This window comes from Solea senegalensis, linkage group LG6 (assembly GCF_019176455.1).
Source record: "Solea senegalensis isolate Sse05_10M linkage group LG6, IFAPA_SoseM_1, whole genome shotgun sequence".
Classification (NCBI taxonomy): Eukaryota; Metazoa; Chordata; class Actinopteri; order Pleuronectiformes; family Soleidae; genus Solea; species Solea senegalensis.
The window spans coordinates 14,811,654-14,824,660 of record NC_058026.1 but is presented as its reverse complement, the minus strand read 5'-3'; the positions used below and the strand labels follow the sequence as shown (position 1 = coordinate 14,824,660).

Genomic DNA, 13,007 nt, shown 5'->3' with positions numbered 1-13,007 from the left:
GGGCACAAGTCATTCCCCAATAAATGGCGAGCGAGAGGGGGAGAGACACTAAGAGCTGGGTGAGAAGGTGGCAGACAGATTGAGATTTAATTTTCAGGTCACGGCATCTTGTGTCACTTGTGAATCCAGACACATACTGAGAGGAAGTGATGCACATACAGACCCACATGCACACAGAGGAACACACACACATGCATCTGTGTATCAGCGTCCCAGTATCAGGGTGTGTATGTGTATATTTGTATCAATGTGTTTTTAGCTGACATGAGCAGAGCTGTAGACATATATCAGGGCTGACATTTAGCGCTTAGCTCTGCCACTAAGCTTATTAGGCAAACAACAAATATCAGCACAATCTCTTTCCTTCCCAGCCCTCTGTAAATCCTCACATCCCTCACACTTCCTCTCCTTTCCAGGGCTCTGGTTGCCATTTTTGGCTTGTTGACTTGTTTTTATGTTAGTGCATGCAATGCTTTCCCTAGCCCCTTACCCTAGCTTTAACCATCACAACTAAGTGCCTATCCCTAACCATGAACCTTATTCTAACCCTGAAACTCCCCTAAAATAAAGTCATAACTGCTGAAAAAGCCCTTTGAAGTTGTGTGGACCAGACAAAAAGGTCAAAATGTCCTCACAAAGGTTGGCTTGTGAGGATTGTTTTTGGTCCTCATAAAGATATGAATACAGGGCTCATGGAGCAGACAAAAATAATTGAATTGACATCATTTGCTGTATTGATGTTCAGTTTTCAATTATCCACTGATGAGAACGAGACAGCGAGATTGACTGACTGTGGGAGAACGAAGAGGGAAGCGAGTCACAGCAAGAGTGGACGGGTGGGGGTGAGGGGAGTTGGGGAGCTGGGAGCAAACTAGTAGCAATAACAGGTCAATCAAGTAGAAATGTATGCGTAACTAACCAGCTGCACTCTAAAGGAGAGAAAGAAGACAAGTACAGACATCAGATATGTAGAGGGATAGATAGATAGACAGACAAACAGATACATCTGTATGATATATATATATATATATATATACACACACACATTGGCAAATCTTTAATTTATATTATTTAGAGTATTTCACAAGTGTATTCAACGAAATACATGTGATGATTTTTCTATGCAACAGCCTGCAAAACACGCAAATGTCATCACAGATACCTTATCACATACCTTATACAAAATCTAAGACCTCTAAGATCTCTTGTCTCATGTCACGATATATAGATATAATATCGATATATTGCCATGGTCTGATAGACAACGGCAGTGAGGTAAGGGAAAGCTGGTTGGGGAGGGTTTTTTTTTTTAGCAGCAATAACGAGGTAATCAAGTGGAAATGTATGCGTAACTAACCAGCTACACACTAAAGGAGAGAAAGAAGGCAAGGGCAAACAAGACAGACAGACAGACAGACAGACAGACAGATAGAGACCTGCACCAAAATAAGTTATTCAAAAATGCAATCATGTTAGAGGGGATTCCAACATGTAACAAACTCAAATACATGATTAACGTTCTTATAATCTTCCAGGACACTGTGTGTGTGTGTGTTTGTGTGTTTGTACATGGTTTTAAAGAACATCACTGCGTGTTGAACTGCCATGCTTCATCAGCACATCTAGGTCAACATGAGATAGGAAAGGGAAGGACATTTTTTTTTTGAAGTTGAGAGAGTGAGCCCAAGTCATTAAAAGGAAAAGAGAAGAAAGAGGAAATTGAAGCTGCATAGGAGAAAGGAGAGGCAAGGACAACGGCCAAAGATTAAAAGAGGGAGACTGTGGGCTTGGAATTATTTCTCTTATGACTACACTTCTCTCCCAGGCTGGTTTCATGAATGATTTGAGCCCAATTCTGGTGTTAAATCATAAGTGTTTTATTCTTTCTCAAAAGCATGTGGGGTGCTCAAAATAATGCAATATTCAGGAGCGCAGATGTGGCGTTTACATAGCTCAGTCAATTGAATATTTACCTGCCAAATGGGTTGAGGCTTGCACAGTGTCTGATGAGTAACATTCTCTCAGGTAGCCATCTTTTTTGTTTTGTATTTCCAGATTGTCTCTCTGTGTATTTCCCTATGTTAACTGCCTATCTGTGCTTTTTTTGTAGTGGCCTTTTTCGTTCAGTGCTCTAAAATACAAATCATCTTCAAGTCTGCCATTGTTTGAGTTGGCAGCCGTTGCTTAAGTTCCATAATGACTGTTTTCTTGTTGAATAACACTCAGATCGTCTGTGTCACTCTCCCCGCTGTGTCTTCCTCGCTGTCATTGACTGCAGATTGGTGCGCACACACATACACGTACAGAGGCCTATGCACTATTTCTGCACTGTTTATTTAAGACATAGGTTGCTGAATTATTTGGTGGGGATATGAATCACATTTTAATCACCTCACCTGCATATAATAGCACAAAGCAAACATGGTGGCATCATATTCACTTAGGTCAGACTTGTTCACATTCACCATGTTTGACTCCAAATTGCTTCAAGTGCACAATTCATACTTCAACAGGAGCAGTTTTGTGTTTTTGACATGATGATTCAGTGAACAAGATAAACAAGCAAACAGTTTTATTGGCGAGTGTCTAAGAGCTCGGTGACGCTTTGACAGTGGTTCCACACTGTTGCTCGAACATCAGTTCGATTGATATGAAGCAGGCGTGGCTGGTGTGCGCCTAGTTTGCTTAGAAAGAGAGCATGAGATAAGAAGGCAGTGGCAGATGCGCAAAATTGGTCTGGCACACATAAATGAACGAATGCATAAACAATCCCTCTGACGTGCACACACACCCAGAGACACATAAAAAACGAGTGTGACATGCATACCCTTGCTCCTCTCACTTCTTTCTTTGTTGCCTTCTTTGTCACAGAGGCACACTTCAGTTGCCACATGCATGTCTGTTCCTTTTCCTCCCTCCCACAGTGTCAAACACACACACACACACACACACACTCACTCACCCACCCACCCACCCATCATCAGTATTCTGAGACGATCAGTATTCTGAACAGCTTTACAGGTCGCCGGACGCTGATCCATCAAACCCTGACACTGTGTCGCTTTGTATCTACGGCAACCTTCAGCAGTAAAGAGGAGCACCGACACTCTCCTCTCGGCTCACACACACACACACACACACACGCACGCTCACATTCATCAAATAATTAATACCGTAATGGCTGATGTTACCATTTCATCCAGATACTTCACGTTCTCAAGCTCCCTCCAATCACAAAAGAAGTGTGTGTGTGTGTGTGTGTGTGTGTGTATTGCCCTGTGGTAGCTATCTTATCCTGTCTCTTTGATCAGCCGATGAAAGCACTGGGGCATGGACAGATAGCCTGGACCAACACACTAACGCTCCTTCACTGAGTCTCTCGTTCTCACACACTTTAACTATCATAAACACACTCCAGTGCACTTGGAAAACACGTTCCACTGTGTATAGCTGCATCTCTCCCATCACCCAGTGGCTATGAGGAGTATCATGCTGCCTCCTCTGCTTTATCTGTTCAGAGTTGTGAATACATCAAGTTCTGTTTATCTCATTTTCTCTCTCTTTGTACTTGAAATTGTTGCTCTGAAAGTTAATGCATAGTCATACATAACAAAAGTGAGTGTGTGACTCTGGAAATTGACAGCAAATATTGAGACTAGGTCAACTGCTGTTCACTTTGCAACTCTAAAACCATCACACGCTGAGAAATAAGACGTCTGCTTTCCACTGCAGCCCCAGCAGCAGTTATTACATTTTCTGTGCTGTCTTCAGTTTTCATTTTTCATTGGAACTTGGGAAATAAGATTTTGACTTTATCACAGTTTTTGCACAATGCAGTAAGCAGGCTGCTTTCCTTTACCCTTCTGTGTATCTGTTTCTCCACTCCAGATCAGTGTGTTTATGACTCACCTGTCAAACTATGGCAATGATCGACTGGGTCTTTACACGTTTGTCCATCTGGCCTCCTTTCTTCGTTCATGGACGAACCTGAAACTCCACACTCTTCCGCCCTTGCAGCTCGCTCACAAATACTTCCAGCTTTTCCCAGAACAAAGGAACCCTCTCTGGCAGGTGTGTTTGCATGGGTATTTGCCCACATGTATGGGCATGTGTGATTCTACACAAGTCTGTACATTTTTACTGTGCACTTTTATGCACTAAGATCTTATTGTTTATGCTGCGTGAAAAAATAAGAGTAAAGTAAAAGAGAGTAAAACAAGTACCAATGTGATTTGGTTTGCTTTGTTGTAAGAGCCACCAACAGAATGTGAACAAGGATTTACACCACTTAAATTTTTTGACAGGGATTCATGTTTTCTTTTACTTTTACATTAATAGCACTGCCTTTTTCTACACAACTCAAGATCTACATGCACTTTAACTTCCACTGTCTATTTATGCGTCACTTTGCATCTGATCCTGCAGAACCCATGTGATGACAAACGACATAAAGACATCTGGTCGAAAGAAAAAACCTGTGATAGGTTACCCAAGTTCATGGTTATAGGGCCACAAAAAACAGGTGAGCCACACACACACACACACTCACACACACACACACACACTCACACACACACACACACTCAAACATGCACATGCACATGCAACAAAGAAACTCCCTCTGTATGCCCAGGTGTGTAGGTACTCCACATCAGAGCCCATTCATTTAATCCCCCTCGCCCTTTGGTGCTGTCAAAGGGAGACAAAGGAGGAGGCTTTCACCTTCTTTCTTCCACCCACATACTCCCAGCTTTAGATGTACAGCGATACTGTATTGTGCTACCACCCTCCTCCTCACTCTTACTCTTACTTTGACGAAAAAGACATTATTAAGATGATTCATCTGTATACACTACGTAGGTGCTGGGTGTTGTTTCCATATGCTGGGATTTTAATTATTGTTGTTGGTGGTGGTGGTGTTATTTGGTGAGGAGCATCCATAAAGCTGCTAATTAACCAGGTGATCGTTTTCTGAACGGGAGGATAAGGGTCATTATAGTAACACGAGAACACGCCACTACATCAGTACATTTCTCATTTCATCAAAGGGTGTCAGAGATGTTAAAGCTCATAGGAAACAGGATGAGTGAAGATCAAACAGGAGTATGAGGTACAGAGCAAGAAGAGAGATGTTGAGGGTGAATGGAGGGCACAACCAAAGCCTCGGCACTGATTGGAGTAAAATGGTTTTGAATCATTTCATGGGGAAACCTATAATCTTTACACACACTTCTTGTGTTATCCCCCAGCACAGTAGTGCTGACTAGTTGTTTGTGGGTATGAACCAACTGGAAAGTAGGTATTTACTGCCCATAAGTGTGTTTGTATAAGTGTATAATTGCTCTAAAATGTAAAGAGTTGTATATAAATATAACCCTTATAAGCCTTTCATATGTACTTTAGCAAGGGCCTTGTTTCATGTTTCTACAACAGCTTGAATGGACAAACAAGACAGAAACGCACACAAACATGATGAATGACAATAAAGTGCACCTTGAACCGTTGAACAGTATGTAAAGGCTGCCGTAGTTCACCTACACGGAGGATTCTTCCATCTGTTGCAGTCTGTTGTTTCACTGTTAGATGTCACTCATTTTTAAACACTGGACCTAGAAGTATTAAGATAACTTTATTAAAAGCAACATAGCCTATGCCACACACATGCTCAAGTCATGAAGTCATGACTTGACATGAGACATGAAATCTGATAAAAGGGCAAAATCATATGCCCTTGAAGGCATAGATATTTGACCCTTGAAGAAGAGACCATATCTGAATTTAAGGGCTGGCTGTTCATGTTGTCACGTCTATCTACAGTCTATCTACCAAGCAGGTAGTATTGTTTACAACTCATATCTGGTACAGACAGGTTTTTATTTCCCCCAAAAGTCTGCATCGCCATAGTAACATTTAACAATAGAAAACAGGATAGCAGGGAAAAGAACCAAAAAGTGGGAAACCTAAATGGCACACACACATACACACAAATATGATATGGAAAATATGTTGAATATATAGTGTTAGGCATTCGTTTTTAGGCTGACACTAATTTAAGTGTCTTCCATCGCTATCTCCCCCAGCTCATAAGTACCCAAAACAATCCATCCTTGTTTATGTTCAATTCTTTTATCATAGACAGTGTGTTGCAGATGTTTTTCATCTCTAAATTTGAGTTCATTGGAGTGCCTGAAAAACTTATAGTGGTTAACTGAATAAACCAAATCAGAAACAGAAATACTTTTTTTAAAGCCCCGGGGGAGTCTTTTACTGGAGAGGCTTTCTAACAAGTGCATATGTGATACATTATATTTTTTTGGTTCTAAGGAAATGAGAGTGTTATATGTTTCCACTCTGTCTATAACTGAGTAGAAACACACGCACACAGTAGTCTCTACTGAACTGAATTAACCAGCCAGTTATGAATTGTGTCCATTCTTTTAGGAACGACTGCACTTTATCTATTCCTACTCATGCATCCATCCATCTCCAGTAACTTTCCCAGTCCAAAGACGTACGAGGAGGTCCAGTTCTTCAACACCAACAACTACCACAAAGGAATTGACTGGTGATAACACACACTCTCACACACACAAACACACAGTCTTTCATTCTTTTGTTGGGTCTTTTATTTCTCAAAACCTGAAATTAAAATAACAATTATCTTTTAAGCCAGTAAATGGAAGTCAACAGACATATGGCTGCCTAAATTGGGTTACTTAGCTGACAAGACACAGCTGGTGCATTATCTAAAGTCACTCAGCAAAGACATGACACAGCATATTCTTCATCAAAAAGTGGGGGGGGGGCCTTCATAACAAAGTCTTGACTCACTGTTTAAACAGAGACAACAACTTTAGAGGTCGTGCATGACTTTGAGAAAATGAGTAAGAATTTAGTCATGTGCATGAGGTTGCAGTAATCATTTTGTTTCCGTGTACTGCGTGAGGCGGACATTGCAAGTGTGTTCATGATTCCCTCTCAATGTTGTCCATGTTTGTCTGTTGCCTCAGGTATATGGAGTTTTTCCCTGTGCCATCTAATGTTAGCACCGACTTTCTGTTTGAGAAGAGCGCGAACTATTTCCCCTCAGAGGAGTCTCCGAGGCGAGCTGCTGCCCTGCTGCCCAAGGCCAAGATCATCACCCTGCTTATCAACCCCGCTGACAGGGCTTACAGCTGGTATCAGGTATACTGTGCTCAGACAAACACAGAGAGAATACATTAGACATCACTAACTGTACATGTGTCGTTTTTTCGCCGTCACTCACGCACACTCATGTATAAGGTCAAGAATAAGGTCATAGGATCAGTTGAATGAGAATTTAATCTGAGCAACATCACAGCTTAAATGTTATGTCGCAGTACAAACTGGCTGTCTGCTAACCTCTCCAGCATCAAAGAGCCCATGAGGACCACGCTGCCCTGCAGTTCACCTTCTATGATGTCATCAGCGCCAGGCTGGGAGCACCAGCTGAGCTGCGCTCCCTACAGACCCGCTGTCTCATCCCGGGTCTCTATTCCACACACCTAGAGAGATGGCTCACGTACTACCCTGCTAACCAAGTATGTGCATGCAGAGACAGATAAAGCACTGTAATACCACAAACAGGTTTTAGCACTCAGGTCACCGTTAATAATATACAGTGTACAACATCTCACACACATACTGTCATTTCATGTACACATCAGTAAATAAAAATAAAAAATAACCTTTGAAGGTTACCTTTATGACAGCACTGTTGAACATGATTTACCTAATATCTTATTTTCATTTCTCTGCACATTACCTGGCAGACAAGTCAAGTCACAAGTCAATACAATAGTCAAGGGATACATCACATTGCTGTCAAAGCTCTTTTTTCCAGGTTAATTCAGGTTAAGCCTTTAAAAATGAATGAGGTTACCCTGAAAAAGTGTATGCTGTGCTTTTATTTTTATTCACTGCTTATGGTAATGCCCTGACCATTTATTAACTGTATGAATGTATCTGTGTGAAGGTGATGATCATAGATGGCCATCAGCTGAGGAGTGACCCTGCAGCAGTGATGGATGTCGTCCAGAAGTTCCTGGGAGTCACTCCCCATTTGAACTACTCGCAGGCCCTCACGTAAGTGTCTTTCACACAAAACGTCAGTCTCTGCTTCAAAGCTGTCCCTGGTGTCCACAGTCCTCCAAGTATCCAAGTGTAAAAGCACCTTTCACCTTGTTTCCATTAAAAAGAAATAGAATAGTTGTACAGACTCAAGCGGTGGCAGGACTCTAAACCTAAATCTGTGTGAAGCCTGACATCTACTGGCCGTCTCCGTCCCTCGAGCCAGTGGTGTCATAGATGGCGACATCACTTGGCACCACAAAAGAAAAAGAGAACAATAATAATCACAGCTTCATTTGTGTCCTTAGGTTCATGTGAAATCTGTCAAAGTAAGGAATAGAAGGCAGGACAGAAATTATTTGGCAGCATGGAAAATTAATAAAAAAGTGTTCTGATGTACTAATAAAATATTGGGTATTTTTTGTTAGCATCATCATTTTGGACATTTCAATTTTATAGGCAAAATTTCACAAATGATGCACTCCATAACTAGATTAGACAACATAAATAGAATTTGCCACTAGAAGGTGCACTGATTTATATGCTAAAAATGGTTGGTATTTATATAGTGCTGTTCCTAATCTCAAGTCAAAAGCTGCTGTGCACGACAGTGTTGCCATTCACACCCATTCACTCACATTTTCATACAGTGCATAGATGTGCAGCACATTTCCTATCACTCATCTTTCATACCCATTCCCACGCTGCCAGCACAGCCACCAGAAACAATGTGGGGTTAAGTGTCTTGCCCAAGGACACATTGGCATTGAACCCACAACGTGCAAGTTGAAAGACGACTCACTCTGAGCTACCATCGCCCCATTTAAAAGCAAAATGCTTATGTTGAGATGTATACGTGATAAAGATGTATGTTCAGAATTTAAGATTAGATTAGATTAGATTAGAATAGGGAAACTTAATTTCAGTAATCCCTAAGTCATGGATCAACCTTCAAAACACTCACTAGAACACTGAGGCACCACAAATTGCTCACTGACTTTGGCAGTTTAAGACATTATGTAGGGGACGGTCGACATCTCAGGAAAATGTTTGAACTATTTCAGCTCAACCTCAACCTGTGCTTCATTAGAAATGCTGCATGCGATCTTAAACTTTGGTTGAAGTGGAAAACGGTTTACCTCTCAAGCCCCCACTCATCACAATGCAATCTGCCTGCAAGTCCTGAAATCGCCAGACAGGGACATCAGAAATCTTCGCTCAGATTGGGACAGAAAGTGCCTCCGTCGCAAATCACAAGCCCACATGAATATAAATAATTTGTAAAGCGATGCATTTCGACAGAATCATAAGAAAGCACTGTGTGTGTGTGTGTCCGCGTGCGTGTGTCCGTGTCCAGTGTGGAGAACACGTTCTACTAAAACCTAATCTAATTCTCCTTCAGTAGTCTGACAGATCCTCTACACTGGAGCCCTTTTATTTAATCCCTCTCTTTGTGCGTTCTCTTGTTCTGACTCCTGTCAAAGTAAAACTAAAGCAGTGGCAACCACTTCTCTTAAAGTGTCATCCACCCATGCCACCAGATTCAAATAGTTGCATATTTCAGTCACATTCACATTACCAGTCATACTTTTATTGCAAAGCCAGGGAAAAATGTTTTATTGTTGAGATTATTTTCACCCTCCCCTTTCTCTGTCTTTCGGTCTATATTAGTTGTTTTCTGTTCTGTGTACAGGTTTGACCCTCAGAAAGGATTTTGGTGTCAGCTCCTTGAGGGAGGAAAGACAAAATGTTTGGGAAAGAGCAAAGGGAGGAAGTACCCACCTATGGACCCAGAGGTAAAACCTGTATTTTATGTATACTTAAATGTGTGTGCTTTGAATGAAATGTTTAAAAAAGACAACAACTGTTGACAGTGACAGTTAATTTCCCTCAGGACTCAGGGTATGACTGGAGACTTTCAGGCAATCTGATCCATCCAGAGACATACAACCTAATTACGAGGCTTTAGTTGTGAGTGACAGAGAAATGATGGGTGGATTAATGGAGGAGCCGAGGTACAAACCAGGAGCATATCCAATTCACAAATCTCTGCCCTGGTGGCTGACTTCACAGAAGAGTTTGACCTTCCCCATGTGCTCACACATGGATAATAGCTGCACCTCAATGTCCCTTGTAATTAAACTGCATTGCAGTTTTCAAGAGAGGGACAGAATGAGTGGACAAAGGGGGAGAAAGGAGATGGAGAGAGCTCCTGAAAGGAGAGAGGGAGGAGGTGGGACTTCTAACAGAGGGTAGAGATATTATGGATGTCATGTATCCTTCATGTAATGTTCTCCCTCCCTTTAAACTCTTTTCTTAGCTGTGTTCATACCGCTCTGCATTTAGTGGTCCCCAAGTCCCTACTGAGCAGGAAAAAGCTAGATCTAAATATGGTGACACATCATTAATCTTGCTATATTTGTTGTTTGCCCCTGACTCCCGTGCTTTCTTCCTTGTTTTCTCTCCCTCTTACCATACGAGTGTTACTCCTTGCAAATGCCTTTCTTCCCTTAATGACCTGTTTCAAGATTTCCTTCTTTCAAACTTTGTTTTTCCTCTCCTCAGGCACGTGCATATCTCTCCAGGTATTACAGGGAGCACAACGTGGAGCTGTCAAAGCTGCTGCATCGCCTCGGACAGCCGCTTCCTTCCTGGCTAAGAGAGGAGTTGCAGAAGGTCAGCAGCATTAAACTCCATGGCACTCATTTCACAGCATGTGCATTTTGAAATCTCCAAACTAATTTGCTTCAGTGAATTTGGTACGGCTGAATTATTGAGCATGTCATTAAAATGACTAAATGGAATTCAATTAAAGTTAAATTTGGGATGCAAACTTGGTTGATGTTGGTTATTCTACTTTACTCTGCATCAGTGTGAGTGTGGCTTGTCAGGAAGCGATCAACCGCACTGGAGAAATTAGCATACAAATCCATGAAATCATTAAAATTTGATGCAAATGCTGCTTGGCGCATGGAAATTTATGACCTCACCTTTTCAGCTGAGGCCCACACACAATCTAATGAGATATGCAACTAAGAGAGAAAGTACTCTCGCAGTGATATACACAGTTTATATTAAGTAAGCAGCATAAAACAAAAGGTTGGAATGTAGAGTAAATTGGGATTGCTTACTGCGAGAAAAACAATTCTCTTTTTTTTTTTTTCACATGACCTCATTGTGTTAAAAGTACATTTTTAATTTAATCCAAGCATCTAAGCATGCGTCTTTATGCAGCTCTACAGCGGGAGTCTCTTGACAAGTCTGCTTAGGTTTGCCAGTAGATTCACTGGTGTTTTCTCTCTTATATTTATGGTTTGCAAAGTGAACTAAATGTAATTAAATGCCACTTTCCCTCTCATTTTCCTCCCTTATGTGATTCCTACTCAATCCCTTCCCTCTCTGCACCTCTTTTTTAAGGTTAGATAACCTTTGCATCCATGAGTCGGGGTTAACTGTCAGTGAGTCAAAGACCAGGGGATGACCAGGAGCCATCAGATGCACTGTCTTTTAGTGAATCCTGAGGTGAAGGTGAAGACCAGGAGCCTTGTTTCTCTCAGTGACTTGGACACTGCTGAAGGAGAGAGAGCAGAAGTCCCAAAATGGAGAAGAGCTGTGCCGGAACTGCACTACTGGATGGATGGATTGATGAATGGATAGATGGATGGTTAGAGAGACAATTTCCCAGTGTTTCTTTCAGCTCTATGTAAAAGTGGCACTAAAATGATGAAGAGAACTATTGAAGACAAGGAGCATATGGCGAGTCTTGATGGCCAAACCCTGCCCTGAACTGTGCTGGACTCTCGTACACATCTGAAGTGACTGTGGTTGACTCTCTCTTCTGATTTTACTTTAATTTCCACGTTTAATTTATGTTCCCAGAACAGCGCTGGTCAGCTGTGTGTGGTTCCCATTGAAATGACTTTGCACTAAGTTCTGTTCCGTTTTTCTTCAAGACAAAACAAATGCACCCTTTATGGTTTGCGTTTATTTTTTTAAAGAATTTATATCACGTGGACAGAGAGAATACGGGAGCGAGATAAGTGCATAGACTCAGGGTGAGTTTCAGGCTGTATAAGTTGTAAATGTTTTTTGATTTGTTTGTTTGTTTTTTTCCTGGTAAATCTGGTAACTTTTTTTCACCCTTAGAGATGTCACCCAAGGTTTTCATTGGACAGTGTGGACTGGAAATGATTTACGAAACCTAAGATGCATTGCCTGCTCATTATTTTCCTGTGACAAGCCATGCAGGAGGACGCTGTGCCCGTTTAGCAGAGCATGAGTGCTGATGATTTCAGCGCTAAGGACTGAGGAGACATGAGTCTGAGGGAAGAAAATGACCAAAATGACTCTAAAGGATATGACACTAAATTCCAAGACTCATTAAATAGCAACTGTACTTGCTTACATTTGTGTCTCAACTCAGTCTCAACCTCTTTTTTGTTTCCTTTTTAAAACCAGTGGCCTACATTGTTTAGCTTCAGTTTCAATGCAAAAAAAAACCCTAAATGTCAAACACAGAAACCAAAATTAAAGGAATGGATATGACTGACACCTTGTCTGTTTTTTAATGAGCAAGCCAACACACATTTACACTGTGTGGAGGGACATGTCTGCACGCTCTCTAACTGTTTGACTGCCGTCCAAGGTAAGTGTATGAGCCATATTCATTTTGTATTGTTTTCATGTAGTTTTGCTCCGTGCCACTAGGGGGGGGCTGTATTTACTGTGTGGCTCAGTTGACCTCGAGTCAGCCAAATTATGCCATTTAACCAAGGGAAACCAAACACAGGTGTTGCTGATTTGGGAAGCAAACAGTTTATAGGCTCTGCCTACTGCTTTATGATTTGATGTAGTGAGCAATTCGGTTTGTTGTTTTTGTTACCTGTATTACGAGTTAAAGTTATTCCCGCTGTATG

The 13,007-nt window shown here is 41.5% G+C and overlaps 1 protein-coding gene across 2 annotated transcripts in view; it reads left to right on the top strand.

The window, feature by feature from the left end:
* Positions 1-12,642, top strand: part of ndst3 (N-deacetylase/N-sulfotransferase (heparan glucosaminyl) 3) — a 35,225-nt gene extending 22,583 nt beyond the window's left edge. The window contains exons 7-15 of one of the 2 annotated variants that reach the window (XM_044027707.1): positions 3,889-4,071; positions 4,426-4,522; positions 6,442-6,565; positions 7,011-7,185; positions 7,392-7,562; positions 7,997-8,106; positions 9,785-9,887; positions 10,657-10,767; positions 11,514-12,642. In XM_044027707.1, coding sequence (XP_043883642.1) covers positions 3,889-4,071; positions 4,426-4,522; positions 6,442-6,565; positions 7,011-7,185; positions 7,392-7,562; positions 7,997-8,106; positions 9,785-9,887; positions 10,657-10,767; positions 11,514-11,543 — 1,104 coding nt within the window. In that variant the 3' untranslated portion in view covers positions 11,544-12,642. Of the gene's footprint in view, positions 1-3,888; positions 4,072-4,425; positions 4,523-6,441; positions 6,566-7,010; positions 7,186-7,391; positions 7,563-7,996; positions 8,107-9,784; positions 9,888-10,656; positions 10,768-11,508 lie in introns of both variants that reach the window. The other variant, XM_044027709.1, reaches the window with a different exon arrangement.
* The last annotated feature ends 365 nt before the right edge of the window (positions 12,643-13,007 follow it).